Source organism: Electrophorus electricus, chromosome 1 (genome assembly GCF_041902795.1).
Source record: "Electrophorus electricus isolate QZ-2024a chromosome 1, ASM4190279v1, whole genome shotgun sequence".
NCBI lineage: Eukaryota > Metazoa > Chordata > Actinopteri > Gymnotiformes > Gymnotidae > Electrophorus > Electrophorus electricus.
This window is the reverse complement of record NC_137497.1, coordinates 29,188,393-29,206,825: the sequence shown is the minus strand read 5'-3', so window position 1 is coordinate 29,206,825 and position 18,433 is coordinate 29,188,393. Positions and strand designations below refer to the sequence as shown.

General features: G+C 42.7%; 1 protein-coding gene across 4 annotated transcripts in view; it reads left to right on the top strand.

Moving 5' to 3' along the window:
- The window catches only part of vps13b (vacuolar protein sorting 13 homolog B), a 220,605-nt gene that overhangs the window by 183,056 nt on the left and 19,116 nt on the right, over positions 1 to 18,433 (top strand). For 3 of the 4 annotated variants that reach the window (XM_081714207.1, XM_035525873.2, XM_035525874.2), the window contains 3 exons: positions 2,580 to 2,741; positions 14,693 to 14,848; positions 17,704 to 17,967. In XM_081714207.1, coding sequence (XP_081570333.1) covers positions 2,580 to 2,741; positions 14,693 to 14,848; positions 17,704 to 17,967 — 582 coding nt within the window. Of the gene's footprint in view, positions 1 to 2,579; positions 2,742 to 3,672; positions 7,122 to 14,692; positions 14,849 to 17,703; positions 17,968 to 18,433 lie in introns of those variants that run through there. The other variant, XM_081714211.1, reaches the window with a different exon arrangement.

Below are 18,433 nucleotides of genomic sequence, written 5' to 3'. Positions count from 1 at the left end.
TGGTCTCTTTTAATCTGTAACGATGGTGAGAAGGAATGTTCCTCTGGCTCCTTTAGAGTGCACAGGTCTTATTTGACATCATTAATGTGTTTTAAGTTTATAGTCTCGTTTGACTTCATGGCCGTGCGGTGTGTCAGGACAGTAGATTTCTCTGATAGTGTTTGTGTCTCTCATGGTCTCCAGAGCAGCAGCAGGTCTCTTATTGGAGATGAGTGGTCTTTTAATCCCTAGAGTCCTGGGCCTGTGTAGGTGCTTGCTGGATCCTCTCACACACAAACACACGCACCATTCTAAACATATGCGCATCTTCCTCCAGCTATGTGAAGCCAGGACCATGTGTGAGCTAGAACTCCTGTTAAAATGCTGAAAACCCATGCACATCAGCCAAGAACTCCACTGGCAACGCAGTTTGTGTGTGTGCGCGTGTGCACACACTCCGACTCACACACTGATCCTGGAAGGGGGAGAGATTTAGTAGATTTAATTTTCTTTCCTGCAGTGAAACCTCCAATTGGAGTTTCCAAAAGGAACCATATCTCTTTAAATTACTGCAATTTACATTTATTTTAAAACCAGTCTACCGTTAAGAAAATATTTTCAGTCATAGTTAGCTGTGCTACAGTATTCAAAATGTCACATTGGCTTTTCCACTGAAATAATTTGCACATGGGGAACCTCTGGCAGGGCAGTTGTTTGTAATATCAGATGATCATAACAGTAAGTTTGAGTCCAGGGTAAGAGAACTAGTCTGGCTTGCCATCAGACGCTGTTCTGCTGTGTGTGTTGGACAAGCAGTTCTGCTTTTTCAATCATCAGCCAGGCTTCAAAGAAAATTAGCCCTGTGCATGGAATGTGAGTTGTCATGGAAAAGTGGCGGCGTCGCCCTCGCGCTGAGCTTGGGCATTACAGCATTACATTGGTGGGGGGGGTGTCATAAACAAATCCCCACCCAAAAAACAGGAGTGTGCAGACACGCGTTCGCACGGGATTTGTTTATGACACCCCCACCGAATGTAATGCTGTGTGAGAGCTGCAGCAGGCTGTAATCAGTGCTAGGTTACTACTGTCTCCTGCCGTCAGGGCCACAACTGGCCGGTGTGTTTGTGTGCGCATGGGGGCGTACGTGTGTCTGCACAGTAGTGGACTCTCTTACCTCCCCCCAAATCATTCTCAGAGTGATCCTATTCCTTACCTCAGTACATGGTCACTCTCACATTGTGGGCCTTCCAGGTTGACCACTTCTACGGAGCATGTATCGGAGCTAGATTACTGCTGTAGAAGCATAATGCTGTCTCTCTCACACTCTTCACTTAGATTATATGATGTAACTCATCCACGTCCCCCTTTGGAAGTCAGAAGAATAGGTGTTCTCCTTCCCCTGTGCTCCAGTTCTGTACTTGACATTGAAGGGTTTTAACAGGCAGAGACTACTAGGATATGCGTTTGTGTATTTGTAATTATATAGAGTATCGGTGGACTAGGAGGAATTAGAGGATGGGGAGACAACTGGTCTGATCCCAGCATCAGATAGCATCCAGAACAAATATATATGGGTAGGTGGGTGTGGGTGTGTGCACGTGTGTGTAAGAGAGAGATGCACATGTGGATCAGAGGAGCCACTCACATTCCTCTATAAAGGACAGAGGAGTATGAACTGTCTAGGTGGTAGAAGTCTGCTTATCGCAGGTCACGTTCCCATCAGCCCTTGTAGCATAAACCCAGTTGCCTCTGGATTTAGCCTGACTCATCCTTCCAGGCGTGCGGGGGCGAGAGCCGTAAGGGGGGTGGGAGGTTCCAAATTCTTTGAGGGTGCGGGTGAAGAGAGTGAAACTGGGGTAACTCCACTCTTACACGGACCCGTGCGCAGCTGGACGGCAGAGTTCTGTTAGACTAGCGATGCCAAGGGATGGACTCGGCACCGCCGCGTAACACACGCGCTCAGTAACATACCCACACTCCACCACAGACGGATATCTTGTTTTGTCCGGACGAGCCTTTTGATGATTTGTACATTAAAGATGCCTGGCAAGCCTCCTCTTCCAGACTCCCGTGGAAATAAATGACATGGTAATAGAGCCCCAAAACATGTGACGTCATCAGTGCATTGTTTATCATCAGAGTCAGGAGGCAGTGTGCGTGGGAGAAATGAGCACAGCGTGTGTGATGGTGTGAGTTAGAGACTGAGAGAAGTAATACAGAATCTGCCTGCATTGTGTAGTTCCGAGCTAGTGTGTTGCATCAAGTTTATTGATCACTTAATAGTGTGAATTGTAATGGGAGGCGAAGGTTCTGTTTGTTTGTTGGATCTGCTCCAGGTTGGATGGCACAGTCTATGCCAAGTTATGGTCTATGAGTCTATTTGTGTGTGAGCTATGAGCTCAGTGCTCCTCTGAGTCTGCAGTCTGCCTACTGCCTGGACAGTCTCATTAACACTGACTAACTCACTCCCCCCACACACACAACTAATACATTTCTTATATACATCATTAACAAATGCTCACAAACAGAACCGTACACTCATTTCTGATTGTTCTGAGCCCTGTGTGACTCCATTGTATGTGTGCGTGTGTGTGATGCAGAACCTGAACCCAGCAGCGGAAGAAGTGCTCTTCAGTCACTATGTGATTTGTAATGACACTCAGGAAACTCTGCGCTTTGGCCAGGTGGACACAGACGAAAGTGTGCTGTTGGCCAGTGGCCAAAGCCACCAGTACTGCTGGAGATCCCACAAATCCCCACAGGTGAGAGTCTGCTGTTCTCTCTCTCCCTCTCTCTCTCTCTCTCTCTCCCTCTCTCTCCCTCTGTTTTCTGATTGTGAGCATTTCACGTCACACTTCACAACTGATTCTGGCTTGAAGCATATTACCATCAATACTGCAAAATTAAATTACTGTCAAAAAAAAAAAACTTGGATAAAAGACAATAAAAACTAGCAAAAAAAATATTAACAACAAACAAAGAGCAAGGAAGGAAAGTTTTGTGCGCGCTGGAGGGCGAACCATGTGTTCGAATCATGAGATGCGGAATGATGACAGCAGGAGGTCAACAAATTCCATTCTAGAGTCCGAGAGAGAGGAAAAGTGGAAAGAGTGAGTGGGAAAGAGGAGTGCTGGCCCAATTTCACACCTCCTCTCCTCTTCCCGCTCCTCTGCCTCCGTCTTTGGGGCTTCCCCCCCCTCTTATCTGCTTCTGTCTCCGTCTGGATGACTGGCGTCTCCACGGTCCTACATCCATACCCCCACCTTTACCTCGCTTTGTTACGCTACGGGAATAAGGCAAAAATAAGGTCATTTTTCCCAAAGAACAGTTAGTCTCTCTCTCTGGGTGTGTGTGTGTGTGTGTGTGTGTGTGTGGGTGGGTGGGTGGGTGTTTGGGTGGGTATGTGTGTGTGTGTGGGTGGGTGGGTTGTGGGTGTGGGTGTGGGTGTGGGTGTGTGGGTGGGTGGGTGTGTGTGGGTGGTGTTTGCATGTGCATGCATGTGTGACCAGCCAGAATTCAGCAGAACTGGGGCTGGCTCGGCTATGCATTACCTCATAGTTATGAAATGAGGACCTGGTCCCCTCTGTTTTATACGCACACACACACACACACACACACACACACACAATGTTGTGGATAGAGAGCTGATGCAGTGATAAGCTTGAGATGATCTGGCTTGTCTATGAATCCCAGGCTCTCCTGGGATTGTGAGCTCACCGGCTGTTATGGGAGAGATGAAGGGCGTTAAGACTATGATAACAGGGATGTAAAGGAGTGAACGTGTGTAGAAATGAAAATGAATCAGCTGATTATGACGGCCCGAGTGCTGCGAGGCAAGGAGCAGGACGCGCAGACCTTTGTCAACGCAGACGGACGGACATCAACGCAAGACACGAACGATAAAGAATGAACGTTGCTGGCACTCACACAACAGACTAGTGAAACATGCAGTAAACGATAAACAATTAACAACTACAGCAACACGTGGTGAACATGAACACAAACACTAACCTGAACATGAACAATGGCAGACGATGTGGTACAACGCACAGGGGTTTAAATACAAGCATAAATGAAACAAAGAATAGGGTGCAGGTGTGTGCTAACAAGGGGGCGTGGTTCCAAACAAGACACAAGTCACAACGAACACAGTCAACAGTGACGCCCCGTGACATTGATCTATGACAGTATTTTCTACCATCTAGACAATAAATCATGTTATCATGATATACCAAAAATAAATAAAGAAATAAATTATTATTGTTATTCATTTGTATGCCCTTCAAAAGTTTTAAGCCATAATCTTAATTTCAAGTGTGATTAAATTTCCGTACAAAGTTTTATGGATGAATTCTACTGAATTAGAATATTAATGGAATTTAGCTGACGCTTTTATCCAAATCAACTTAAAAATTATGACTGAATACAACTTGAGCATTTGAGGGTTAAGGGTCTTGCTCAGGGGCCCAACAGTGGCAACTTGGCAGTGGTGGGGTTTGTACCAGAAACCTTTGGATCGTTAGTTAAGTACGTAAATAATAATGCATACTTTTCCTGTTTTTCCCCCCAGAATCCCTTAGTATTATTCGGATGGCATTAGATTTCCGGACATGTGTCCATAAAGTCATTATCCCACAAGACCTCTGTAACGTTTGTGATCAATTCACATGGGATTAGAAATCTCTATATAAATTACAAAGATAGGAGTGGCTACTCGATTTACAAATTGCCATCACACAAAAAATACACACACAATACGTGGCTTTCACAGATCTCAACTCCAAACCATTATTTCTGTGAGAAGCAATGTTAATTAATGTAAAATATGGGGTATTTTAAACAGCGGCATCTTCTAAGCACAATGATGATGATGATGATGATATTTAATAAAACCCCTTGTTGTAACAATAACTTGAATATGACTTGGAACATTAGCAGACTACATACATGTAGACGAAATTACATACAGCTACATAAAGCTATTACATCACTCCTCTGAGCTGGGGAAGCATTTATTGATTTATTAAAATGCTAGACGATACACACTGAGTTTATACTTCATCAAGGTTGTTCTCTGTTTTTCATTGTTCACCATGGTCAGGTAGCGTGACATGGTATGTCATGGTCTTTTAGGGCGTTCATTACATTTTACTTTGTGACGTTTGAGATGAATAAATTACATTTTTCCTTTAGATGTGTTGAAATTGGGTTCATTCTGGTCCTGAGCCTGTGAGGTATTAGTGTGTCTATCTGAGAAATGGTGGCACAGGACCAGTGGAGTGAGGGGACCATGGACTTTATACAGATTTTGGTATTTTGTAGCTTTATAACAGTATGAGTGGGTGAGTGGGGTTGCTTTGGGGATATTTTTTTAATATATCCAATATTTATTTGCCCTTTTCTGTATCTTTAATTATTTAATCTTGGCCTAATTCTGCCCTGCATGCATTATTGCAGTGTATCTGTGAACTCGTCACATTTTACAAAACTGACTATGCAATGAAGTTTATCCCTTTGCTCAAGTTGTGGATTTGTAAGTGGACCCCACATGTCACTGTCATACAGGGCAGTGGGTTCAGCAAATGAAATATTCAAATATATGCCATACACACAGAACAGAAAGCTCTGTGTACTTTTTGTCTGCTTGGTTCAAATTTTCAACTTTTAAATTGTTTTTAAAAGGAACTGATAGTGATGTCTAAATAACTATAGGTGAATGCATGATTAATTTAATTTGTACCTAACATAAATGTGTGTTTTGTTCCTTGAGAGCTGGATCCTTTTTGAAATCTCTCTCTCTCTCTGTGTGTGTGTGTGTCTGTCTGTCTGTCTGTCTGTCTGTCTGTCTGTCTGTCTGTCTGTCTGTCTGTCTGTTTCTCTCTTTCGCCTTTCACTCTGTCTGTTACTTACTTGGCTTTGTGGCACTGGGAAAATACATCATAGGTATAAAAAAGAAGAAAACAATCCTCTCTGTTATCGCCGTCACTGAGTATGCGTGACCTAATCCTTTATGTCCCACAAATACCATCAGTGGCATTCGTATGTTTTACCAGAATAGCGACAGACAGATTTCAGATCTGTGTTGCATTGCCTGTCAACCCACTGGCCCTTTTCATTACTGTTGGGATTGTAGATTCAATTTTAGATTGTATAATGTGTATAGGGAGATAATATAACAGATAATATTAGCAGCTGTTGTTGTGTACCTTACTAGAAATTACATTTGCTCTTCCACAGCCTCGCAACCTGTATGTCATGAATATGTTATGTGTAGTGAACGTCTGCCTACTAGAGGTGCTTGTAATTTTAGTTCGGCTTTTTGAAACTCAGCTTTAGGGAGACCGTTGCCTGATATTTGTGTCCATCTCTGTTGAGATGTTGTTTTTAGCTCCTGAGGCAGCTGTGTCACCCCAGTTTCAGCAAAGAAATGAATGTGTGTCATAGCATCAATAACATCAAAAAAAAAAAAAAAAAAAAGTCATTTCTCTTTGGACCTGATGCAGAAACATGTGTCGCCGTTGCTGTTCCAGTCTGGATGATCGGAGTGCTTTGTGAGGCCCTGTCTGCTGGTGGAGTTAATGTCCTATTGTCCTCTAGAAGTATGGAGCTGACACAGACCTGCTCCGCCCACTGTCTGTGCCTATAGTTGCTCCTGCACCCACGTCCCTCAGACACATAGTGTGGTTAGTGTGGGAGTAACACACTCTCTCTCTTTCTCTCTCGCTGTCTCTCCATCTTTCTCTCTCTCTGACCACAGCTCTGACTCAATCCTGTTGCCGTGGTTTTCACTCAGACAGCCCGGCATGTTGCACAATGTGTATGAGGCCACGGTGAAGCTAGTGGTATTACAATGTGTTTGGGGTCCAGCACAGTCTGTCTGGCTTTCACTTGCCGCTGCGTTAGCTTGCTGACGCGGGGTATGAGGGTGTGTGCTGGTTCTTTGTGTGTGACGTTGGTGTGTTCCGAGCCTGTATTTTTGAAAGGTGTTCACTTCTCACAGCTACGTCTCACTGCTACATTACAGCGACTGCACTGGTGACCTGGAAGTCACGGGGCAGCGTCTGGTTCTGCACTGCGTTCCAGCCTTCTTCCCCACTTTTCAACATTTCATCATCTTCTTTCTTGCTGTCTTTTCATCCCTCTTTTCCTCTCTTGTTCACTCTCTCGCTCTCTCTCAGCTGGGGGTGGGGTGGGGTAGGGTGGGGGGTGGGTGACGTGCCGTTGTGTTGACTTCCTTTGTTGTCTGTATGTACTGAAGCTGCTTTCAATTAACTAAGCCGCTCGCTCCTTCTCCCAAGCTTCAAAACAACAAGGGCCCTGTTCCTACTTGCAGCCCGTCTTCATACACACAACAATGCAGAGGAGCCTGTTTGCTTCCAATTTGCCCAGTGGAGAAGCACTGTTCTGGGGCAGTGAACTCTGTGGTGTGGTCTGGTTCCTCTGGGAGCGCTGGAACGTAGCACTGCGGCCGCCGAGAGGGCGGGAGAGGCGGGGGGGCGGTGTGGTTCGGGGGTGGGGGGGGGCATTAACGTGAGTCTGGAGAGAGTTTAGGAGGATGTGCTGCTTCCTGCCTGTCCCACAGGAGTGGGTAGCATCTCTGTCACAGTAGCAGTTGCCAAGCACTGTAGATAATTTTCCTAATAATGAACATGCACATGCTCATAATGTCCTTGACAGGAAAGATAGAAGACAATATGGATTGATGTTTTGTATTATGGGTCAGTATACCAATTTTAGTGGCTCTAGCTTGTAAACTCAAAATTGTAATAAAATGAATCATTTTGTATGGTTATGAAGGCATAGAGATGAAATAGATAAATGTTGTTGGTATGCTTTATGTCTGCTGACAAATCTATATACCAAGTTTGATCATATTAGCTTGTAAACTCAGAGTGTCAAAATCAGTAGGAAATTCTATTTGGGTCAGTACTTGAATTTGTATCCAAAGTTTGGTGACTAACTTGGGGAAAAAGAAAAAGGTAGGTTCTTATGGAAGGATGATGATGTGGACAGAACCAAAATCACTGTGGGAGGATGGAGGGTGGAACAAATCGATCGCATGGTTAGACAGACAGGTGCCATTATTGCTTCATGTGGTTTGCTGCTTGAGCCTCGCAGTTGAACCCGAGTGGCATGCTGGCTGGTTCTAGCTTGAAAACTTGAAGGAGAACCAAAACGACTGGATTCCTCTGGGAGGACAAAGGACTCCAGGGAAAGCTCAAGGGGTTAGGTAGACCAGTACCATCAACACACGTCAGAATATAACGCAATACTTCATTCTGTGGGTCTCCACGGGAGGATGAAGAAATGAAAAGTAACGAAACCTCAATAGATGTGTCGTTAAGGAGAAACGGGACACTTTTACTGATTCTAGCTTATAAAGCGTAAAAGTCGAAGACGTTGGAAAATGAATAGAACTTTATGGAATTTCATGGGGCAGGGAAGGTGGAAACAAGAAACGACAGGCAGTAGGTGGAAATCGTTAGGCGGAAGCGGGAATGGGAACGAATGGAGAAAGGAGGTGACAGAGGTGATGGAGGTGCCAAAACGGAATGAGTCAGTTCTGTTGCTTCTGACACCATCCACAGCGGGTTTAGCGGGTTTAACTTGGTATGTGTCAGAACAGGACGAGGAGAAGTGCGTCAAGACCAAAGAAGAAATGACACAGAAAAACTGAGATTGAGACAAATTGAGATTCGTAGGTCTGTAGTTATGGACAGCCCATTTCAGGTCAGAACACAAGTTTAAGGCTAAAGATAGTTTCTGATTTTCTTTTTAGTCAGTCATGTTACTGTTATTTTTGAAGTCTGTTTTGGATAATTTGTCATCTTATAAGCCAAGATTTAGCTTTCTGGCAAAGGCAATCATGTTTGGCCAAAACATCTAGGTGCTTTTGAGTATTCCTAATGTTGATCTTCTCAAGGGTCTTAGGACCATGCAGCTGCAGAACATCCAAGATCCTAGAGTTTATTTTCCTTCCATACCACTGTTTCTGTAGCTCTCAGCTGCTAGAATAGGCAGAGCAAGGTGCATACAAACACCACCAAGGTCACAGGGTCCCAGAGAGCTCACAAACTGTCTGATGAAAACGTAATATGAATGCGTTTTAAAGTAGGTATGATGCTCTGTTTGGTGTATACATATGTTTTCTTGCAGCAAGCATAACTGTGGTAACTATGAAAAAATAGTAATTTTGGTTTCATCTAAAGACTAAAGACAGACTAAAGCATGTGCTAACAGTTGAATCCATCCTTTCCAAGGGCTTTATTGTGTTCATCTGTAAGAACAGGGATTTTTTTTTCTCTAAACCCTTCCTTAAAGCTTGCTGGCATGGTGGTATGATTTGTATTTATTGGTCTTATAGCAGATATTGACATTTGGGGTTGTTACTGCTGTGTTCATTATTTGATTTGTGAAGATCAGCAGGGGGTTTTTGTTGTTAGGTCTTTGATCTTCCACAATGCTGATAAATAATTAGGACTATTGGTGTGTGTTTGATCAAATTTATACATGAGTGTGTTAAACTGATCTAAAACATGTATACATTTGTCGATGTGTTGGGTGTTTTAAAACACAAAAATTGTGTAAAAGACACATTTCATTAAGGTATGTGTATAAAAAATTGTGAATGATATTAGCTGTGTATATGGTTAATGTTTTGAGGACTTGTGCTATGCTTTAATCTGACTGTTTTCGCCCTCTGAAGGGGTGTTTAGACAAACCTCTTTGTTTTTTTGTATGGGTTTTCTAATCTTTTGCTTTGGTTTCTAATTAATAATGTGAACAAATCACAAATCAAATCAGCTTCTCTCACTGAACGAACAGCTGAAATATGTACGCAGTTTGGCTCTTAGGTTCGACTAAGTCTGCATTTCTGCTATGTTCGCATTACCAACCCGAAGTGACTCTAAACCGATTTTTTTGCTTTAATGTGAGACAGATCTGATACAGATTTTTTTCAGAGCTATGTGGGGACACAGCCAATCAGATTTCAGTCACTTTCATATGTGGTCTTGGATCTGACTCATATCAAATTCATGACCATGTGACTTAAATGAGAATAGTCATATCAGAATTCATGTGGCTGTTTGCTTGTACACATGCACTTAGCCCTATTGTTTTCAACCACTACAGGCAGCACAGAAGAACAACAGAGATGGAGAGTGGCAACAGTAGCCGCAAAAGTAGAAAAAGTTAACTGGCTTTTTTAAGTCTTCACGACCTGATCATATACAGCTGATGAACTGTTTGCCAGGATCCAAACGCAATGCATACAGGTGCTACTAGCATGTCTGATTTGCAGGTATTAATACCATGAGTCATCTCACAAATCTAAAGTTTTTTTTGTTGATGAAAGTGATGCAGGTGACTCGTGCAAAAACATATCAATGTGGGCACGTGTGCCGTTTTGGAGTATAGATGCCTTCACGTTACACACAGATACAAATCACTTGCAATTATGAATATGAACTATCAAGATAGGCAAATCTGATTTGAGTAAAATTGGAGTTGACGAATGTGGCTTGTAATGTAAACATAGCCTTAGAGCAAGGGTGTCAAGTATTTGGACCCGGCTCGGTTATTGTTCTCGTCCGGCCTGCTAGATGATTCTAGAGTGTTTTACAATAATCATTTTTGTAAACCGTAACTGTGAACCGTTTCACAGTTTGTGTGTAACCGTTACATTTGTGAACCGTAACTGAATAGGAAGATTCTGCATTACAAGCAGAATAGACCTAGACTCTGTTATTCCATTAGGGGGCAAATTGGCACAGTAAACTCAGGACAGGCCCACAGGTGACTGACAAAGGTGATGTGTCAAAGGTGATGTGATTCTGGACAAAGACTGCTGAGTTTTCGAGCGGGCAGTGGTAGCTCAGTGGGTAAGTTTCTTGACTTGTAATCGGAAGGTTGCTGGTTCAAGCCCCACCACTGCCAAGTTCCCACTGTTGGGCCCCTGAGCAAGACCCTTAACCCTCGATTGCTCAAGTTGTACTCAGTCATAATACTCGCTTTGGATAAATATAAGAAAAATTTACTAATTCTTGGTTCTTTGCTGAGATAAGTGGAAAACCAGTTTGTCTAATTTGTTCACAACCCACAGCAGTGCTGAAAGAATATAATATTCAGCATCATTATCAGACTCAGGCTTAAAAGTACATTAATTTACAAATCATAACAGATAACGGAAAAAATAAACAAATTTCTGGCTGGATTGAAGAGACAGCAGTCAGTTTTTAATCATAACCAAGGCATCAGTGATGCAGCTGTTAAAGCTGATTGCTAATGAAACAGCAATCGAAACCATATACTGATGGTGAATTTGTGCAGATATGTATTGTTAAATCTGCAGAAATTGTGTGCCCTGACAAACACTAAGCTTTTGCCAACATCGGTTTGTCGAGAGATACAGTTGTAGACAGAATTTCAGATCTTTCTAAAAACAATAACAGTCAGATGAAGGAAAAAGTTAAGACATTCGTGGCTTTCTCAGTAGGTATTGATGAAAGCACTGATATTACTCATGTTGATCAACTGGCCATCTTCATTTGTGGTGTTGATGCCAATTTGTCCATCTCAGAAGAATTTGGTACCAATTTGGTGCACAACAACAGCAAATTACATTTTTGAACGTCGCGTGGACGCACTAGATGGTATCGGGATCAGCCGGGAATGAGGCGTCAGTGTGGCTACTGACAGAGCTCCTTCAGTGATCGGTAAAAAATTAAGCGTTGCCACAAAATTCAAAGAGAAAGTTCTGGATGCTAGCAGAGGGAAGGAGTTTTAGATGTTTTTACACCAAGATGTTCCAAAACTCAGAAGATACCTTATGAGGTATCCTCATTCCTTATAGATCAACTGAATATTTTGAACAAAATGATGCAAGGTTAAAACAAACTTGTCACACGGCATTGTGACGCGATTTGTGCCTTCTAGGAAAAGTTGAGTTTTGGCAGTTGCAGCTGTCAAATGGTAATGCAGTTCATTTTCCCCAACGATATGCGCGCCAATCAAAATGCTGATTTGAGTCGGTCCAAAGATTGTGGGACTGCAACATGCATTTTGCCAGTGATTTCAGATTTTTTCTGAAAACAAAAGCACTAATGACAAATAAATCATCAATTACTCAGGTCTTGTCACATGTTTTTGATACATTAGTCAAGTCAAAGAGGTTTCAGGAGCAATATAATGCCTGATTCAATTTTAAGGCAGCTTAGCACTCCTAGATAGACTCCAGTTTTAGCCTTGCCTTTATAGTTATATACATGTGTGAGATGAGAGAAATTCAGATAATTTGGAATGTTACAGTTTAAGTTTGCTACCGGAAATGGTCTTCTGAAAATTGTCTTATGAAATGTTATCAAATGTTTGATAAGAACAATGAATCACCAAGTGTTCTGTGTATAAATATTACTCCATGTTATGTATGTTTGGTAAATATGTTAAAACCAGTTCTTTTGGTAATTAATTGCAGCACATTCATTTTGTATGTTCAATTTGTGAATTCAGAATGTACCTTGTAGATAAATAGAAACATTTAAGAGGAGATGTTGATGTGTTATTGATATTAATGCTGTTAAAGATTAAAGGTTTTTTTTGGTGTGGCTCACCTGACATTTAACTGAGTGTAATTTGGCTCTTTATCCAAATTGAGTTTGACACCCCTGCCTTAGAGTGTTATGTGCCTAAATAAAACATATATATGTCAGTCTGTAGGAGAGCCCTGCCAGATCAACTCACTAATTAAGTATGCAGAAGGATGGAGAATCTGAATATGTCCACTTTTCAAACCAGTGGTGATTTAATATGTGAACAACAAGGTAATGAGTGCTAGATGTCCATCTGAGCTCTAAAATCCAGCAAGGATTTGCAAGAAGTGTCGACAGAGACTGACCAGTGGTCTAAAAACAAATGCTCTGTACTGTATTTTAAAACCTGATTATAGCTAATAAATTTAGCTATACTTTTTACTTCGAGTATAGCGAGGAGGGCTTGTTACAGCAAAGTCATTAAGAGAAGCACAACTTAATTACACTGCTCCAGAGGGCCTCTGCAGCTTCAAGTTTGGTTCAAGTTTGGTTTATTTGTTTATTTGTCACATACATAGTCATACACAGTACAACACGCAGTGAAATGGTTCACCCCAAACCCTCACCCCAAACAACACTCACTGGAATTTAGCACTTATCCTGAGTAAACACTCACTTTCTGCCCTCCCACCGTTTGAAAGCTAAAACTTTCAAAAGACGTCCTACCTGTTGAGCTTCTAATAAGGCCAGTGTTTCTTTAGTGGCCTTTGCAAAGATGGATATCAGACACAAAGCCTTCGTCTTCCAAGTGAAGTGTGTCAAAGCCTGCAGTGAGCGAACGAGATTAATAAAAGCAAGCAGTCTGTCTGACACTGTGCTAAGTCCTGCACGCTTTTGCCTCAGGCCTCTCTCACAGGGGCAGTACCAAATTATAGCACACAGGAGTTTTTTCTCATTAGTGGAATGTCATTTCCTCTCAGAGCGTCAGATACGAGTGGAAGGGCTTGATTCAAGCCGATAACCCATGAGGTGCCCACATGTTAAAGTTAAAGCCTAGGTTTCTAGCCTGCATGGACCAAGCCAGCAAGTTTGCCTTTCTGAGTCCTGCACTGTCGCCCGGGCAAAGTGGGGCTTTATGCACGGGGTGCGATGGCTTCGCCTTTGTGTTTGTTTCAGACTAAAGCCCTCAACGCCCCCAAGTAAAACATCAGAGGGAGAGTGTCAGCTATAATGACATTATATTTAAAAGTCCTGCAGTCATTTGGAGGCGGATTCACTGTTTTGCTTTGCATTGTTTTTGTTCATGTCCAGTGTCAGTGAATAGCCACTTGTCTTGTGGCCAAGCTAAACCGTGGGGTCACAGTTATGGCTCCTTGCTCAGGTCCAGAGCTGGCCAGAGGGGCAATAAGAAAGCCCGTTTTAAAACCAAATGGGTTTCAAACAGGCAGTGTGCACTCATACTGTTATGCCACTCTGGTACATCCTATGGAGTAACAGGAGGTTCTGGGAAATTGTCATTTCCCGTTTATCACGCTCTAGCCGAGGACGAGCTCCCTAAATTGAATTCAGCCTTCGATCGTCTGTGTTGTTGAAATGGAATCTTTCTTCAAACAGTGAGCGAGCAAGAGTGTCTTGGCTCTGTTCTCCACCCTGCACCAGGTCGTGTCCAATTTTGACCCCTGCCCCGGTTTGTTTTGCTTTAGCGCATTAAAGCAGAGGTCCAAGTGTAAATCTATCATCAGTATTTCAACTTCCTCCGCCCCTGAATCCTCCCCTCTCTCTCTCCATCATGTCCGTCTGGACATTTGGCTGTGATCCAGTGATGCAGATCAGCCCACATGTGCTTCTTTCCTTCACATGACCATTTGATGGCTTTTCTTAATATTGTTTATGAATAGGCTTGTGAGAGTGTTATGTTGTGTAGATTAAAAATACTACCAGATGTTACTGTAATGTCTAAATTAAGACTGAGATTACTTTCAAGAGGTACAAGTTGCCTCTGCCTTGTGAAGAAATGACTAAACGTGTGTGTGTGTGTGCGCGCGCGCGCGTGTGTGTGTGTGTGTGTGTGTGTGTGTGTGCACGCGTGTGTGTGCGTGCGTGTGCGCGTGTGTGTGCGTGTGTGTGTGTGTGTGTGTATGCGTGCGCGCGCATATCCGTGGGTATGTGTGCACTTTCTACAGTTGCTGCATATCTGTATCGAGGGTTGGGGTAACTGGAGATGGTCGGAGCCTTTCAGTATTGATAATGTTGGGGCGCTGCTCAGAAGCATCCAGAGGAAAGGCCAGACTGCCACTCTCATCATTAAAGTCCAGCAGCTCAGCGGAGTGCAGAAACAGGTAGAGTACACACACACACACACACACACACACACACACACACACACACACACACATTCATACTTATACACACAGCATATTGTTTTGTATATGACCAGTGATTGGATTTATGTGGCCACAGCAATCTTGCTATTTAACATTTCATCTTAACATTAGATGCAAAACAAACAAACAAACAAACAAAAAAACACAATATCAGATTTTTCATCTGGTCCTCATAAGCGGTTTCATTTACATGTATGTAAAAAAACAATAATCAGCATAGACAGTGCACTGATTATTGCAACGATAATGTACACAATGCAATCAGGTTATCTTTGATGAATTAAGGTTCAAATCAACATGAGCATACCCTGACTGGCAGATCTAGATTTTTCATAAATGTTTCAGTGTACTCAGTGTACTTTTCTTTGATTTGATATTTGTGTTGCATGCTGCACATGCACCAAAAGGTTTGCAGAGCTCAAAGGTCCTGGGACACCCGTTGTCATAGTTGTTTTAAGAACTATTTCATTTAATTATATATTGCGGAAATGGTATCATTTTCAAAAGCACTTTATTTCAGTTATACTGTAAATTATTAACAATTTAGATCACTGAACCACAGTAAAAAAAAAAAAAAAACTTTCACTTTTATGTTTCACGTTTTTATGTATACTTTTACCTCGAGTATAGCGCAGAGGGTAGTCATTATAAGAGAAGCACAACTTAATTACACTGCTCCAGAGGGCCTCTGCAGCTTCACCCCAAACCCTCACCCCAAACAACACTCACTGGAATTTAGCACTTATCCTGAGTAAACACTCACCGTCTGCCCTCCCACCGTTTGAGCTAAAACTTTCAAAAGACGTCCTACCTTTTGAGCTTCTAATAAGGCCAGTGTGTCCTTAGTGGCTTTTGCAAAGATGGATATCGAACACGAAGCTGCTGTTTTACTTTTAAAAAATGTAGGTACACTAAGCAAACCAGAATTTTCAAACCATCTCCAATCCTGCCCCTAGAAAACCCTTATGCAGAAGCATGCAAAATTCAACACACTTTGGTCTTATAATCAGATAATCCTGAAGGGCCGTGTGTTTTATTTGGGCCACAACTAATATCTGTATGGCAGCTCCTACGCAGCAGGGCTGGACCCAAAACCAGGGCTCTTAGCAGCGGCCTTGGAGGACTGACGTTTTCAACACTTGCTTAGCACATTCATTATTATTCTGAAACAGACTGCTCTGAGAAGCTCAGAGCATGTAAAGGAAATAATGTAAAGGAAATAATCAGAAGAATCAGTCAAAAACACTGTTATGGCTTTTAGTATTGACAAAATTGAGAGAGATTGCAAATACTTTGAAAATCCCAGAAGTGATGAACAGAGAGGAGGTGTTCAAAGCCTGCCACTGTCTCACCGTCTGTGCACATGCTTAAGTGATGACAGGAAACTCATTCATGCGGACTCGCGCACAAAGCATTGCAAAGAAGGACCGAAAACGCCCAGCCTGACAACTTCAGCGTTTAAGAGCGCAAATGTTTGCATCTCAGACCAAGCGATCCAGAATAGATTACACAGTGCGGGGTGCAATGGTCGGACAGCTCGGTACATTCGTCGGTGCCAAGAACTGGGAAGGAGGATTTAGCCAAAAATCATGCTGACAATCCTATTTCCTTTTGGGAAATGTTCTGTGGACAGATTAAATTGCAATGAATATAGTTCTGTCAGATGGAAAGAAAGTACAGCAACACACACTATAAATATTGTCTGTGAAGAGAGAGAAGCATGATGGAATGGGCTTGCTTCAAGTCCAGGAGGTTTGGTATTTAATGATGACATTTCTAAAGACATCTTACGTAATGTGAAATCTACACGAAGCTATTAGGCAAATATTATCCATACAAATTAGAGAGCTGTGGGTTTGCGATGCAGGCTGACCCGTAACACACAGCAAAAGCAACTCAGCAACTCGATGCGAAGGAAAAATTGAAGTCTAAAGTGGCTATCACGGAGCCCTAATTTAAATCCAACTTAACACATTTGGTGTTCTAAAGAGCCAGCCAAGCTGCATACCTAAAGAATAAGGCTGATTTGCAAAAGAAGACTCACACACGCTATGCCTAGAAGACTGCAAAATAAAGCAAATGCATGAACCTATGGAAAGGAAAAATCCAGTTCTATATAAATAAATTTCATCTGATAACCAATCAGATGAGTCGTGTTGATTACTGCACACACATATAAGCACATTAATTAAACTGTTAATTCACAGTAATCCGCTTGTGTGCATGTTGACATTACTGAAAAAGAGCTCACACACTCTTGCAGCTCTGCTTTAAACACATTCTGCCTGAATTTCATTCCTCACTCACTTTGTCTCTGCCTGTCTGTCTGTCTGTCTGTCTGATTCCCTTTCTTGTGATGTGCATGGTTGATTGTGCTGAATGTAATGTTATGTGAACAACATTAAGCCCAAAACATGTATCTCTGTCCCAAATGCAACAAATCATGTCATGTTCCTATCTGGGTTGTAGCATGCCAGTGTAGCACACTGCTGTGATTGATAGTAGATGATCGACTTGATGGCCCATTGCATTTACCACACTGCATGTGCATAAACCCACCACTCGCGCTCCTTAAAATGTACAGAACGTACGCGCAGACCACATTGTTGATACTGGAGAAACTAAAGTATACTCAGCAAGTAGCTTTGGAAAGTTGGGGGGACCAAGTCTTTTGCACTAGCGATCCACTGCAGCCCATGCACATAAAATATTCCTTCAAAAATATTGCCCTTTCGCATACTGCACAGTGAACAAAACCTCTTAGAAGCATCTGACTTTGACAGGTCACACTCACCCTCTTTCCTTTGCAGATCATCATATGTGGCAGGCAGGTGATGTGCAGTTACCTGAGTGAGCCAATCGAGGTGCGTTTGGTGCAGCGCTGCGGTGGAGTGGAGGGCCAGACGGAGACACGGAAACTGCAGGCCTGTGTGGAGCCACACGGCAAGTTGCCTTCTTATGTGCTGGAGGACTGTGAGGTGACGGAGCTGTGCGTGCGCGCGTGCGGGGACGAAGACTGGTCTCAGGACGTGCATCTGGAGCGCGGCGATGAAAGCAACAGCCGTGTGCTACAGGTGCGGGAAATAGGAGTTTGCCGCGTGGGCTACTCTGACAAAGTGGGAAAAGCAGTGTGGAATTATCACACGTCACCCAAAGCTTTTATCCTGTCGAGGATCACCTACATTTACTACTAGTATACTTTCCGTGTATGTTTTAGCCCAGTGAATGACATCCTTCACGCTATGCAATTTAGGACCATTGCAACGCTCCTTGGCTGTAATCAGGTTTTAGCATTAGTGTTTTAAAAAGCATCAACTTTCAGCATTAACAACGTCCCTGACTCACACGCTCCGTTTCTCTCTTTTAGCAGCACTTGTTCCGAGAGGGACGAAACGGAGGGATTTTCATGCCAGAGGGGATAATGATAGTGTGTTTTGTTCCACAGCTCATAAAAATGATGTCAGAGGGCTTTAGCCTGCCTAGTGCTGGAGTGTGGGTTTGTTTGAATGGCTTGTTCAGTAAAAAATGCAGCAGAATCCA